Below are 16,659 nucleotides of genomic sequence, written 5' to 3' on the forward strand. Positions count from 1 at the left end.
AGCTCTCAAGTTAGGCTATATCGAATCTTTATCGTGTATAAGATGATTATCAGAAAACACAGCAATTACACATATATTCTTCATTCTTAACTCTCTAAATACTTTCCGACTATTATTTTTCTTAAACTTCTACATGTAGTACATTCATCTCAATAGCTTTTTAAAATTTAATGAAAAAGATTTTAAATTATAACATAAACATTTAATCAAAAAATATTCTTATTATAATTTTTACAAGAATTTTTTTTTTATTGTGGTAGAAATAAACTTCTATGTCTTATAACAATTACAGATGAAGCGGTTTTATCAATCAACAAAAAAGAGATAGGAAAAACGTAGAAATATAAACACTTGAGAGGAAAAATATAAATATAACATTTAGACCTCAAATTATTTTAATCACCATAGTAGCAAACTTTAATTATCTTTTACCTCATAGAGTAGAAGAAGAGGACAAGAGCAAAGAGAAGAAAATGTAAGAAATTCCTAGTCATCACAAGAGTGATAGACTGACTATAAGGACAAAAGTTTTCAAAAGGTTTTTTAAAGGTGGACCTAAAACATAATAAAAATAGAAGGGTGTTAACGAAGGCCCACAATATCAAATAAAAAATGTTCCCAACTAGGCCCAAAATAAATAACTAAACGTTAATTTATTAAAAAAATAAAGAAAATATATATTCACAAATATATATTATAAAAATAAGTAAAATTAATTATGTAATCAAATGTATATATGATATATATTTTGATCTTGTTACCAAGGTCTAAGCGTCTTTGGTGGATGTAATTATAAGGTGCAATTTAAATTTTTGTAAGCCATCTATGATTTAAAATGTTACCAACGAACCCAGAATCATGTAGTGAAAACAAGGAAATTGCAAAAGTTAATGAATTTGCAAAGAAGGAAAAAAAAGAAAAACATGGTTGCCATTATTAATGAAACCAAACAACATGGACAAATTTCAGTGATCACAGTAACATAACTGGAACAAAGTTTGAAGTTACTACACAATGATACAAAGAACACTCTCATAAGTGTTCATCACCCTTTGATTTATTTAGTTCTACGACACAGTCATATATAATACATACACCTTCCATTTTTTTTTCTTCTCCGGATCAATTAGCCATCACCTGATCCTGCAATATTGTGCAACCTATTAAACATCAAAATAACTAAAGAATTTAAACTGATATAACTATCTAACTCAGTTGATGGTGGTAATAAGAGAAAGTAAAAATAGAAAATAAATGAAAGATTCATTACTCTAAATGTATTGAATGTTTTATATTCACTGTGAGTCAATTTCGTTAAGCAAAGGGATGAATTGGAACTTTTATTAAAAACATAATTCACTGTGACGCTTGCAGGTTTTGACAAGTCTGCGACGTGGGTGTGGACACAAGCCACCATGGTCCACGTCCTTTTGTTTATTCTTTGTGAAACTCTCACTTTATCTCCTTTCACTGCATTTTGATTTCCCCATTTGCGAGCCACCACCATACCAACCGGCCACCGAGTGAACTAGCAGCCATCAAACCAGAAAACCGTTGAACCAAATTGATGTTAAACCTACTTCTCACATGTTCTTAGAAGTGTCAATTTGACATATATCCCATGGATCATACTCAACGCATTCTTAAATAAATTATCCTTCTAAATAAATGGGTTAAAAAAGTCTCACTATCCTAACCTCCTTCTCAAAGAGGGTTAGAGGGATGGTTAAAGTGGATTTGACCTTATTACAAGACTTTAATTAAATATTAAACATTTTTCCTAATAGCACAAGTCTTCACAATATTTTAAATTATAAATTGAGCTTCAAATATTTTACATTAATTATAAATTTGGTTCTCATTTAATTTTTACTATTTGCAATTTAATATAAAAGTTAGTCCCCAACCCAACTTGTATGCCCGGGCCAAACCATCTCAACTTAACATGGGTCCAAACTTGCACTACAAGAAAATTGTGATTATCTACTTATACTTACATACAAATTTAAATTTGTAGGTAAATTAAATATTATGTACGAATTTTATCTACGGATATATAATATTAATTTATGTACGGATTTTTTCATAGATAACGTAAAAAAAATACCTATTGATTTTACATACGAATTCAGAATAAATAATTATTAAAAATTAAACTCCAAAATAACACTCTGAACTAAGTCACTCAAATATTCTTCCACCATCGCTCACTCTCAAACATTTTGTCCTACTTACTGAATCTCACTCAAACATGTAAATGTGATATTCTCTTACCATTTTGCATATTAAAACGATGCTTAAAATATTTTCCAGTACCCAAATACTGAACAAGGAAATCATGTGCATGGCAATCAACAAATGGATTAAGATGATGAAGAACAACATAATTCATATTCTCTTTATTAGTGTTAGGGAAATTTAGACTTATGTTAGGAAATTTTTCATAGATATATTATCACAAGACTTTTTTTATTTAAATGGTTGGATTTTGTAATTTTTGGATTCTTTTACATTGTTTAACCTAGGTACGAATGTTGTATGTTTAAAATACTTTTTTAATGAATGATTCTTATATATTTATAAATTTTCTTAATGTAACAAAACTTTTGTGATGAATTTCAATGTCCATGATTGCAAAAATGTTGCAGGGAAAAACTACTGCCATGAAACCTAATGGATAAATTACCTACGGATTTATCGGTAGGTAATTATCTATGGATTTATTGGTAGATAATTATCTACGGATTTATTGGTAAGTAATTACCTACGGATATATCCATAGATAATTATCTACGGATAAATCTGTTGGTAAGTTAGTTACGACTATTTTACCTACAAATTTTTGTTCGTAGATAATATGTAGGTAAAATTGTTTTACCTACAAATTTTAAGGATTACATACGAATTATGGCTGTAGATAATAACATTTTTTTCTTGTAGTGTTGTTTGATATGAACTTGGTTCAACATTGACCCAATGCAGGTCCAACTTAACTCAGCCCAATATTAATATGACTCAACTTGTCCAAATGTGAATCTAACTCAACTCAAGAAAATGTGAGTTCAACTCAACTAGCCTTAAGATGGTCCAAATCGATTTAGTCTTATGAGGGCCCACATCAGTATGAGTGACTCGATTTGACTTGGCCTAACTCTACTTGACCAAACATTGACACAACTTTACTCCACCCGACCTAACCCAAGGTGAGTCTATAATTCAACAAAGTATGAGGTGTGGCTTCACATGACTCGACAAGAGATGGGTCTTACTAGACTTAACATGAGTGGACTTAACTCAAGTCGGCCCAAGGTGGGTCTTGCTTGACTCGTGCAGAGGTGGGCCTAACATGAATTGACCAAAGGTTGGTCTGACATGACTTGGCCAAAGGTAGGCTTAACTTAACTTAGCATGAAGTGGACTTGACGCTATTTGGCCCAAGTTAGTCATTAACTGACTAACCAAAGGTGGGTTTGACTTGACTCAGTCTCAGGTGGACCTAACTCTACTATACCAAAGTTAAAGCCAACCTAACTCAGCCTGAGGTGGACCCAAACTAAGTCAGCCCAAGGTGGGCCCAAATTAATTCATCTCGTGGTGGGCCTAATGTTAAACGACCCGAGATTAGCTTGAACTAACTTGGACTGAGGTGCCTTTGACCTAACTCGACCCTAGGTAGGTCAAAGAGGACTCAACTAGAGGTGGGCATAACTCTAAACAACATAATATGGGTCTATCACAACTAAGCTAAGCGTGGGTCTGACTTGATTTGACTCAACATAGCCTGATGCAGGCCCAACTTGCCTCAACCTAAGGTGAGTTTGACTTACTCAACTTAAGGTGTGCCTAACTATATTGAGCCAAGGATGGACTCAACTCAATTGAGTTGGAATTAGGTTTGAATCGACTTGGCAAGAGATAAGCCTAACTCAATAAAGCTTGAGGTAAACTAGATTTGGTTCGGCTTGACATGAGCCTGATGTGAGCTTAACTTGACTCGATCTAACGTGGAAGTGACTCTACTTGGACTGATGTGAATCCAAAGTGACTTAACTCAACTTGATTGAGCTCAAGTGGCCATACTTAACTCAATATAAAGTGCTCCCGACTTGCCTCAACCCTATGAGGACCCTACTTGACTCGACTCAACCATATATGGACCCGACCCGACTTGACCTACCCATTTTGTGGGCCTAACTCGACTCCACAAAATTTGGGCTCGACTTGACTATGTCCATTGTGAGCTCAATTCAACTCAGCATAATGTAGACTTTATCAACTTTTGTTTGACCTGTACGTAGCCTGACTTGGACCCAATCCAAATGACCTACCTGAATTGGGTTTAACCTGACCCTATATATCTTGAAGTTAAACTCATTTTCATAAATCGGTTCATGGGACTTTTGTTATTATTTTGGCCTCATAAAATCTTTTTCTATGCACTTTTCAATGTTGTGAACTTTTTGGATGCCAATCCACGGGGTTACGACCAAACCCTATAGATTAGGCGAAATTGAAAGTTTGCCCTTAATAATGCTTGTTCCACAGTAATTTTTTATAAGTAAATATTTATATTAGTCTTTAAAAAGTGATTGTGTACGTTAATTGATCTTTGAATAAAAATTGTTATATAAATGAATGTTTGAAATATGAATTTATAGTATTTAAATCTAGTCGATTGATAAGTAAATATAATTTTTTTCCTTATATTTGATATGAAACCATTCATGTATAAGGAAAACATGAAAAAATTATTCTTGTACAATAATCTTTTGTATATATTCAAGTATTTACACATTCTTACATAATACTCTTTTGTATAACTATCATCAGATGTGATATAACTCATTTAGATAATCTAATAAAACACATTGAATTTAAAATGTAAATACAATTAACTTACTAAATTGAATTAGTTTTTTTATCCAAATTAAATCTACTTTATATTTAAGTTTTTATATTATATTTAAATTTAATTTTAGAATTGATTTAAGTTAAACTCAACCCTACAAATTCAATTTGATGTAGGTGAAGTTTTACCAACGCAGTTAATGGGATTAACTCGATCAAACTCTATTTAATATGGACTTGGTCTTATCCAACCTAAGTGAAGCAAGCTTAACCTAATCAAACCTAACCTATATTTTGGCTTAGGCCAGGTTTAACCTAGTCTAACATGGGCTTAACCTGACTCTAGCCAATCTAAGACTATCTTGACCTAACTTAATCCCAACTTAACCTAACGTTGGCCCAACTAGGCAAACATAACCCTAACCAAACCTAACATATATATATATATATATATATATATATATATATATGTGTGTGTGTGTGTGTGTGTGTGTGTGTGTGTGTGTGTGCGTGTGTGTGTGTGTGTGAGCCTAGTTCAATCAAGTATTATTTGGGTTCAATCTGACCCAGTTCGACCTTGCATGACTTTAATCTAACCCTACTTTTCTTGACCTTGACTTAACCCAATCTACGTTAGAGTTGACTCGACCTAATTTGAGCGTGGATTCACTTGACCTGATGTGGAAATAGATTGACTTAATCTTTTAACTAGGGCTTGATCAAATTCGCCATATTTGAGCTTGACTCGACTGAACTCCCACCCTTCTTGGGTTTGGCCCAACTTAGGGTAGCGTTTAACTCCCTTGACTTAGCCTGGCATGGACATGGGTCAAGTCAACTTGACCTAGGCTCATCCAGATTTTGTCTGACATAGACTTGGGCTAACTTGTAAAGACCTAATCCATATCCACATTATCATTACTTGAGCCTAGGTTGGCTCGTCTTAATTGAAACCAAACTCGACTTGACTAAGGCTTTGACCAGATAATGCTAACTTAGGCTCGGGTAAATTCAACCTGTTGTGTATTCACCCCAACTTGTCCTACTATGGACCTAGGCTGAATCAGTCAAACTACAACCTGAGTTGATTTAACTTAAAGTACAAGTAGAATGACTTAGCCCAGCATGGACTAAGGTTAACTCTAGCTAACTTAAACGCATTTTAAAATGGCCTTACCTAAGCCAACTCAGCCTAACTTAGGCCTGAGCGGATTCATCTCAATGTGGAATCTGACCAACTCATTCTGACCCAAGTTTTCCTAATTTAGCTTAATGTGGAATTGAGTTGCCTCAACTTGGTGTGCGTTCGAGCTTACTAAACCTAACATAAGCCATGCTTTACTAAACGCGATTTAGGCTTATCTTAGCTTAAGCTAGGTCCAATTGACTAGGCCAAACTTGGGTTTAGCTTGATTTGAAATGACATGGCTCTTTCCAAACTCAGCCTAACCAAGTCCCAAGGCAACCTTAAAGTGCTAGCAATGACTTGGTTCAATCTTGACCACAACAAACTTGACTCAAACTAAGCCTATATTAACTCGAGCTAACTTGACCTAGCTCATTTCAACTTGATATAGGTCTAACTTTTCAACCTAACTTAGCTCAACTTATGTCTCACCCAACTTGGCTTTATTTGCACTTAAGCTGACATAGGCTCGACCCAACTTAGCTTGCTTGTACCTTACTTCAACTTAGCTTAGTCTTACTTGACTTGGCTTCTCCTCAACTTAGACTAACCTATGTCTGGCCTAGCCTAATTTAATTTAGGTCCAACCTAGTCTACTTGGGGTCTACAATAGATAAAGTTTGGTCTAACCTAACTTGACTTTCGTGTGGTCTAATTAGATTTTTGATGGGCCTGAATTTGTCCAACCTAACATGACTTGTGGCCCAAACATGCATGAGTTAGTCTTGTCTTACTTGAGTTTGGTTCGACCTAACATTTCACAACTTGAACTAATTAAGACTTTTTTTTATTTTGAATTTGCAAAATTTGAAAAGTTATCCAATATATATCCAATTCAAATTCAATCAATGGATTGTGTTTGAAATTCAAAAATATAGATTTGAATTTGAGATCAATTCATTAAAATAGATTCAAAGTAACAAGGATTTGGAAAAAATTGAATTGGATTCTTTTACTTACCCCTGAAATTCTTATTTGTTAATAATATTTTGTATTAATATTTTACTCTTTTGTTTGGTTTTACTATTTATTCTTTTAAATATTAATTATAATATTATTCTCATATTTGTTTTAGAATGTTATTTCCATATTTTGTTTTTGCAATTTGTTATTTTATCTATTTTTCTATATAGATGATTACCATTATAAATCAAGCAATAAAATAAGAGAACACAAATTGATTTTATTAAAATGTGTTTCAAAAGTAAGTAAAGTTTTTTACGGTTGAAACTTTGAGTGTAAGTGTAATTTATGTGATTTTACATTTAATAAATTTTACATAGGGATAAAGACATACATGCTAAAAGTAATAAAGTAAGAGTTGGACTTTGTTCAAAAAATAATAGACAATGAAACAAGTTGAAAACTAAGAAGTCAAAGAAAAATTATGCTTCTGTATGGTCATGATAGACAAAAAGATAATTGGACGTATTTGAAAACAAAAATACATCATTTAAAACTTTTGTTTTAAAAAAGTCAAACAATGCATGATTTTGATTATATATGATAATAACAAGTATAGAACATGTGTATACTTCTTTTGTAGGACAAAAGTGTTTACTCAACAATAGATCATGTAAGACATAAGTATTTAATTTGCTAGACGATACAATAATGAGAAGTCTTATTTTATGTCTGATAAGCATATGTTTGTTCAAACAATATTCACATAGATTTAAACTATCATTGTATTTCACACACACACATATATATATATATATATGTGTGTGTGTGTGTGTGTGTGTGTGTGTGTGTGTGTGTGTGTGTGTGTGTGTGTGTGTGTGTGTGTGTGTGTGTGTGTGTGTGTGTGTGTGTGTGCGCGTGCGTGCGTGCGTGTGTGTGTGTGTGTGTGCTTATTCTATGTTGCAACTAATGTATGTTTTCTTCTTTTGTTAATAGGATTCACATGAGTTAAATTTGTTTTGCTTCATAAACTCCCTGACAAATACTTTGTTAGCCTTGAAAAAGTCTATATGCTTCATATACCTTTGTGCTTTATCTAAGGATCTAGCTATCAAGATGTTGCTTAGAAAAGAGAGGAGCATTTAATGCATGTTCTATGTCCAAGCTACTAAAAAGTAAGGAAGACCTTCAAGTAAATTTTAAGTTGTTTAACGACTATTAAAGGATTAACAATAACTCTTTTCTTCAACACCTATATTTATTATCCTTTTTAAAAGAATAAAAAGGATCTTAAGTCATAATTTGTAAATGTTAACACTCTTCCAAAATATTTTGTGCCCTAATAGCTTTGCAAGGAACATTGTTATGTTAGTTTAGCAAACTAAAATAGAAAGCTTAAATATTATACATGTCAAAAGACTCAAACCCTCTTTGGTGAGCAAAACATATGATCTTTTGATCATACCCAAGATAATTTGTCTTATCCAAAAGTGGTCGAGTGTTGACCAAATATTGAAGAATACTTGATAGGCTAGTCAAAGGGCTACATTCCAACATAATATTTGTACCAGTTAGTGAAGAGTAACTACCATTGTAACTTGTATAATTAGTATGCTTAGTCAATTCAATTAGTTAATTGAGAACTAGACTAGACTTTGTTTACACTATCAGATAAACCCATATAAAATTATTTCAAGTAATTTTTTCAATCCTATTATGTTTATATTGCATGTTATTACTCCTACACTAACTTAAGAATGAAAAGTTTTCAAACTCAATGTTTAAAAAGGTTTTTGACATGCCATATGTTAAATATAAAAGTATTGTCGGAACACATATTTGTAGATAATATCTCCAAAAACTATGAAAAACTTTTAAATACAATAACATCAACAAAAACTATGAAAAACTTTTAAATACAATCTTGATATTTTATTCTTGAATTTTTTTAGATATAATATTAAAAAATTACTTTTAATTTTTAAAGAGTGTTAGTTTTATATTGATGGATTTGATATCCATCCTTCAATAGAGAACCCTTAACAGATGGATTGATCTTTTATTAAATAAATTATATGAGTTCGATTTTTTAATAGATCAAAGTGAAATAATAAAAATTTTATAACAACGATTCCAACGATATAAAACAGAAATATATTAAACAAAAATTATAAAATTAAAACTGAAGTAATATGCTCATTTCATTTTTGAAATAAATATAATTCTTAATATGTTTTCTTTAATCACTTTTATAATATATATATATATATATATATATATATATATATATATATATATATATATATATATATATATATATATATATATATATATATATATATATATATATATATATATAGCGATGGCAACAGGACGGAGTGGACACGAGTTTCGTTATCCCATACCCATCCCCATACTCATACCTAAACTCAACGGGTATCAAACTTTTGTCTCATCCTCATCCCTACTGACTAACGGATATAATCTCGTATCTATACCCATTTTCTTGCTACTTCAGTATTAATTTTAACTAATTTTTATAAAATAATAACAAATTATGGTAAAGGAAACATAATATTATCAAATATTCAATATTAGAAGGATGATTATTTCTTCAATATCAAATATAATTGTTTACATTTTAGATTATAATACCAAATAAAATTTCATGAGAACCAAAACAATTACTAAATTTGCAAATATTAATGAAAAATAGTTGATAAAATTTATAAATATTTTTTTTTAAATATAAAAGAAAAACAAATATTCAAATTAAAATATATTTTAAATGTTTGTTTACTTCGATCTTTTAAATTCTAATAAATCACTTTTTTATACATTAATAAAAGTTATGATACATCATTTGATCAAAATGATACAAAGAACAAATAATAATCATAATAAAAGTTTAAAATAAATTATAATTGTTTACATTTTAGATTATAATATTGTAAGGCCCAGTTTTCTTTTCTGCCCTAACATTTAAGGGCTGGCCTTAATCTGTTGGGCCTAAGGGTTGGCCCATAGGGTGCTAAGGCCCCTAAAGCTGCCAGGGTCTTCCATTCGGCCCTCATTCTTGCAAACACAACTCCCTAACACTCTCCCTTTCTCAACAGAACGTTCTGCTAGGGTTTAACCCCGATCTTGGCCAAGGTTGCTCAAGCTCAGTATTGTTTTCCACTCCGTGTAACTGATTCTCAAGCTCATACCTACACTCTATAAAGCTTATTTCGTATTCTTCCATTTAGGGTTCCATAGTAACCACGTTCTTTTATTGTTCCGCTGTTCTTCCAGTTTCTAAGTTTGTTCCTCGAGCTTTTTGCACTTCGCAGTTGGTGTTGAAGCCCTTTGTTCACCCTTTCCAGGTAAGGGAAGATAGGGTTTACAGTTATTTACATTTTTCGTATGCCTTCTGAGTTTGAATCATATGCTTGAAGTATGCTCGTGGTTTGATTGCTTGGTATTGGTAAAAGTGTGACTCTTGGTGTTGTTTCTGCGTTTTCCACGAGTGAACAGTGGCGGGCACTGGTTTTCTCACCCAAGCGAGCATGCCTCGCCTAGGCGAGACTAACAGAGGCTCGCCCAAGCTTTTCTGTGCGAACTGTCGCTCAGGCGACTCGCCTTCATTTTGAGCGATGTGTAATCTCGCTTAGGCGAGAAGGAGCTCGCTTGAGCGAGAATTCACAGGTGCCACTGTTTCACTGCTTGAGCTTTCGCCTAGGCGAGAAGGGGCTCGCCTGAGCGAGAGGATTTCACTCGTCTGAGCAAGACTGGGTAGGTTTTGTGCTATAACGTGAATGACCAATGATGTGGTTGCTTGTTCACCTAACTTGAATGTTTTACTAGAAAGGTTTGAGGGGTGATGCCTTGATTAATATATGAGGTTGGGATGGGACTGATATGTTGCTTTATCGTGTATGAATTTAAAAGCATGAGTTGTATGATTTGTGGTTTATACATGATATTAGTATTATGAGAACTCTCTGATTTGGTTGGTGAAACATGTGCAAAGTGTGAGTAGGGCGTAATTCCATGACTCTTGTAGTGAGAGCTCATGGTGGTGCCTCATCTGTTGGACGTAATCCCATGGACCTTCCTAGTGAGAGTCAATGGTGGTGCCTCATTCTAGTGGACTTAATTCCTTGAACCTCGTGGTGAGAGTTCATAGTGGTGTCTCAACATAAGGACGTAATTCCACACGAGTATCATGGTGGTGCCTCAAGGCCAAGACGTAATTCCACGAAGGCCACGTGGTGGTGCCTCATGTAAGGGTGTAATTCCGCGAAGGCCTCGTGGTGACGCCTCACTACTAGGACATAATTCCACTGTATCGTGATGGTGCCTCATTTTACGTATCTGGATAGTCAAGTCTTAGGGTCTCAAATGATTTGGTAATCTATGGGTGAATGTCTGTTATTTGTGTCTGACTATGAAACTACATGTTGACTGTTATGATATAAGATTCCTTTACACTAGCTTACCCTTTTGCTTGCTTGTATGTTTTGTGTAGTTTTCTCTATTGCGATGATCATCAATTTCATTGATGTGAGCAGATGTGAGAATCCCTGGCAGTAGTAATGATGGTAGAGACGCTGCAGCTTGATGAATCTTGGACAGGTATCAGGCTCACTTTGGGGCCACACCTTTTGGAGTTTTAGTAGTTTAAGTTTCTTTCGCTCTTGACGAGACTCTGTATCTTGTTTTAGGCCATGTGGAGCCTCTTCCTTTTGTTATGAATATGTTGGGTATTGTGTACTTCATATCCTAAATTTACGTACTCTCTGGATATTTATGTATGTGGCATTTTATTAAATTGGATTTATCTATTTAATTGGGATGTTATAAATACCAAATAAAATTTCAGGAGAACCAAAACAATTACTAAATTTGCAAATATTAATGAAAAATAGTTGATAAAATTTATAAATATTTTTTAAGAAATATAAAAGAAAAATAAATATTCAAATTAAAATATATTTTAAATGTTTGTTTACTTCAATCTTTTAAATTCTAATAAATCTCTTTTTTATACATTAATAAAAGTTATAATACATCATTTGATCAAAATGATACAAAGAACAAATAATAATCATAATAAAAGTTTAAAATAAATTATAATTGTTTACATTTTAGATTATAATACCAAATAAAATTTCATGAGAAGCAACACATTTATTATATTTACAAACATTAATGAAATCTAGTTGATAAAATTTAAAAATATTTTTTAAAAGATATAAAGGAAAACAAATATTCAAATTAAAATATATTTTAGATGTTGGTTTACTTCAATCTTTTAAATTCTAATGAATCTCTTTCTTGTACACTGATAAAAGTTATAATACATCATTTGATCAAAATGATACAAAGAACAAATAATAATCATAATAAAAGTTTAAAATAAATTATAATTGTTTACATTTTAGATTATAATACCAAATAAAATTTCATGAGAAGCAACACATTTATTAAATTTGCAAACATTAATGAAACTTAGTTGATAAAATATAAAAATATTTTTTTAAAAATATAGAAGGAAAACAAATATTCAAATTAAAATATATTTTAAATGTTTGTTTACTTCAATCTTTTAAATTCTAATGAATCTCTTTTATATACACTAATAAAAGTTACAATACATTACTTGATCAAAATGAAAAAAGAACAAATAATAATCATAATAATAAAATTTTAACATAGATCGTGTATCTTTTGAACTTCAATTATGTTGGATGGTGATAAAAAAATATTAATGACAATTACATTAAATTTTTATATTGTAGTAAACAAAAGTTATTTATACAATTATAGTGAAAAAATTACAGTATGATTGATAATGAGTTAGAAAAAAAAATTAGATAAAATATATCGAAATAGTATTCTACATAATGAAAATAAACAACAAACAAAAATATTAAAAAATTAACAAATGCTTAAAACAATTTGAGAGAATATTGAAAGAAATCGCATAAAGGAAAACAAATGTATAATTAAGAGTATGATTAAGGATGTCAAAAAAATCCGTACCCGCGGGTATCAGCGGATAAAACCCGCAACGGGTAGAAAATGGATATTAAAAATGGATACCCGCTACCCGCGAGTATGGGTATTTTTTATACCCGCATGTTAACGAGGCGGGTACGGGTATCATAGTATCCGTACCCGTGGATACCCGTACCCGCTAAACTTACATCCCTTGACATTCTTCTCTTTTCTTTCTTTGAAATTGGGCATATACATCAAACCTTATATAAACAATGACGTTTATGATATGCTTGTTGCCAAATGATGGAATCAAAATAAGAATACTTAGCACGTGACAATTGAGGTTTATTATTTGTTTATTTTGTTTATTTTTTAGAATTAATCGGAGAAAGTGAATTTGTTGATCAAAGCACTAGTTAAATAATTTTCATTTTGTTGAACGTCATTTCATATTTACTTTTACAATTATTTGGAGTTGTATCAACTTGAGTTTATTTGAACTTTATTTAAAATTTATGATAGTGATGTATTTTATTTTATTTTACTTGAATTTATGATTAAATATTTGTTTTTTAAATAATTTTGCAAATACCCGCGGGTACCCGTGGATACCCACGGATATGAAAAAAAATAGGCGGATACCCGCATAACGGATACCGACGGATATGGGTACGGGACAAATATTTATCCAGTGGTTAGGGTACGAGGGAGCTACTACCCGTACCCTACCCGCCCCGTTGACATCCCTAGGTATGATAAAATGAAAAATACCTTAAAGATATAAGAAAAATTTTTAAATATCAACATAAATACTAAATGGTTGAGAAATAACAAAAATTGTTTTAACTAAACGAAAAAGTTCTTCGAATGAAACAAAAATTATTAATACTAAGTAAACAATTTTTTTTATATTACCTAGTAAATGAAATATTTGTGCTATTAAATACTTCAATTAAGAGTATTAAATATTCTCATGTGAAAGAAAAATATACAATAAATAAAAATATTAAAAAGTAATAGAAATTTTCAAATGTGAGACATAAAAGAATTTTAATTGACATACATATTTTTAACATAATTACATAAAGGTTATGATAAGATCAAAAATATAATTGAGATGCAAATGAGTTTCATGACAAACCAAATAATTAGAAGAAATAAAAAATAATATATATATATATATATATATACTTAATTAATTGTGAATATTTTAATAATTTAAACAGGGACAAGTATTATGGCGGGGACATGTACATCCTCATACCCATCCCATCTTCAATTGAAAAAGTCGTGAATTCTCCATACCCATACTCATACCCAGTCAATGAGAGAATTATCTGTCAAAACGGGAACGGGTTCGAACAATACCCATGAAGACGGTTATATATATTTATTTGTTTGTGAACATACCTGTTGCAGTTGGTGGAAGGGCTAATCCTGTAGGGGATCCTCATTCTACATCTTCCTGGGAGTGAAGCTGCAGTATTCAAATTAAGCCCAGAAAAGGAAGCAGCTAAGGATTTCAGACAATTGCACGCGGTCCGGCGGTCGCCGGTGGTCCTCGCCGCGCTGTTGAGTCTCCTCACTCCTCCGCAGCACTGTGCCGGCGGCACTCCGCCGCCACCCCGAAGGTAACCTATGCATGGGGATATGGCACTGGTCACTTGGCCGCACGTGATCGCATGTGTCAAGGGTGCAGTCACAAGCACCATGCACATCACCGCAACCACGCTTGCAAGTTTGAGAGCACCCATCAGAACCCAGATTAACAATTTGGAGAGTTGTTGTAATGTTTATTTGCTTGGACGTGGAATTTATTGCTTTGTTCCTTGCAGAATACAAGTCCTGCGAAAACTAGGGTTTATATAGATCATAAGAGACCAAGAGACTAGGATAGAGTCTAACATAGGGTTTGGGGTTGAGAACATAGGTGATGGCTATTCAGAAAGGTTCGACTATGAATTTTTAGTTGAGACTTTTAACGCACTCCACGTTAAAAGTGGACTTCCAAAGTAACTCGATCCTATAAAACTAGTTTTTACATATCACTTATATACTAAATTGCTTTATCTCTTGTGAATGTGGACTTTTAATATTTTTTTTCTTTTACAAAGTTTATTTTTCAGCACAGACCAAATCTTTTTGTTAATAAAACTTTATTAAAATATATTTTTCTATTTTTTTTTTAAATTAAAATAATATTTATTTTAAACTAAACTTAGTTTTAATGTTCAATTTCTGTGTGAACAAGGGATCTGACGATAAGAATAAGAGAGAACGGGATTAGCTTTCTCTCATAAGATCAATCGCTGCATGTGGCATGAATGGTGTTCACAGGTCAATGTTTCGTAATTACTGCCCTCAAGGCTTGAGACGGCTAAAGTTTTGAATTAAATTGGTTAGGTTTTGAATTTAAACGTTTAGCTATATCCCCCACTGATGAAGAATAGAACAATGTTCACGTCACGGCACTGAAAAGGGAAGTCCTACCTTTTTGTATTTCTCCCATTGACTTACTTTGGCATATTGAATTGCATTCATCACCACTGTAACTATAGTTTCTTTGTTTGATTAGGAATTCCTATCTTGTTGCAAAATTTAATTAAAATGAATTTATTGTTTTGTATTGAGTTTGACAATTTTCACTATAAACAAAATGTCGTCCAAATTTTCACATATAGCCTTTTACTTTTATTGTAATTCAATTTAATAAATGAATTGGAAACTTCAATCATGTAATATGGGTACAGGTTAAAGTGGGTTTAGTATATTACAACATTAAAATAAAATTTCTATACAAATAAATTAATAAAATAAAAAATCTAAAGTGTTATCACCATTTTAAAATTTTGTTTTGAAGATATAATTTATTTATTTATTTATAAATATATCAGAAAAATCATTTACTTTCAAACTAAACTATAGTTTTTTTATTTCATATCTGCAAATTTACATCAATATATATATATATATATATATATATATATATATATATATATATATATATATATATATATATATATATATATATATATATATATATATATATGTATATATACATATGTATATGTATATACATATATATATATATTATATATATATATATTATATATATATATATATATAATGTATATATTTATATATAATATATATATATATGTATATATTTATATACATATATATATATATATATATATATATATATATATATATATATATATATATATATATATATATATATAAATATAATGTATATATAATGTATATTTAGTATACATTATAATGTATATATGATGTATATTTATATATAATGTATATTTATAAATATATATATATATATATATATATATATAATGTATATATTTATATATATATATATATATATATATATATATATACTATGTGTATATTTATATATATATATATACATATATATAATATGTATATATTTATATATATATATATATAAAATATATATATATATATATATATATATATATATATATATATATATATATATATATATATATATATATATAACGTATATATATATGTACGTATTTAGATTCTTAACTAATTTATAGTATCACATCATACTAGTTCTTTACTATACTAAGTTATATTTTTACCATAATAAATAAAATAAATAACAACAAATATATTATTTTTTAATAAATTAATACAAAATATATTTTTTCTATTTGATGATGAAATACAATTTATTTTATTAATTATAT

The 16,659-nt window shown here is 30.7% G+C and overlaps 1 protein-coding gene across 1 annotated transcript; it reads right to left on the reverse strand.

Moving 5' to 3' along the window:
• Nucleotides 1-909: 909 nt before the first annotated feature.
• LOC114167516 (non-specific lipid-transfer protein 1-like) lies at nucleotides 910-14,752 on the reverse strand. Its single transcript, XM_028052616.1, has 2 exons — nucleotides 14,333-14,752; nucleotides 910-1,143 (listed from the first exon to the last, which is right to left on the reverse strand). Exons 1-2 carry the CDS (start codon nucleotides 14,674-14,676, stop codon nucleotides 1,134-1,136), a joined length of 354 nt encoding a protein of 117 aa, XP_027908417.1. The 5' UTR covers nucleotides 14,677-14,752; the 3' UTR covers nucleotides 910-1,133.
• Nucleotides 14,753-16,659: the final 1,907 nt, after the last annotated feature.

The sequence above is a fragment of the Vigna unguiculata genome, chromosome 10 (genome assembly GCF_004118075.2).
Source record: "Vigna unguiculata cultivar IT97K-499-35 chromosome 10, ASM411807v1, whole genome shotgun sequence".
NCBI classification, from domain to species: domain Eukaryota; kingdom Viridiplantae; phylum Streptophyta; class Magnoliopsida; order Fabales; family Fabaceae; genus Vigna; species Vigna unguiculata.

Coding starts and splice junctions, on each gene's coding strand:
- LOC114167516 (XM_028052616.1), bottom strand. CDS start 14,676: ATGGGTGCTCTCAAACTTGCAAGCGTGGTTGCGGTGATGTGCATGGTG.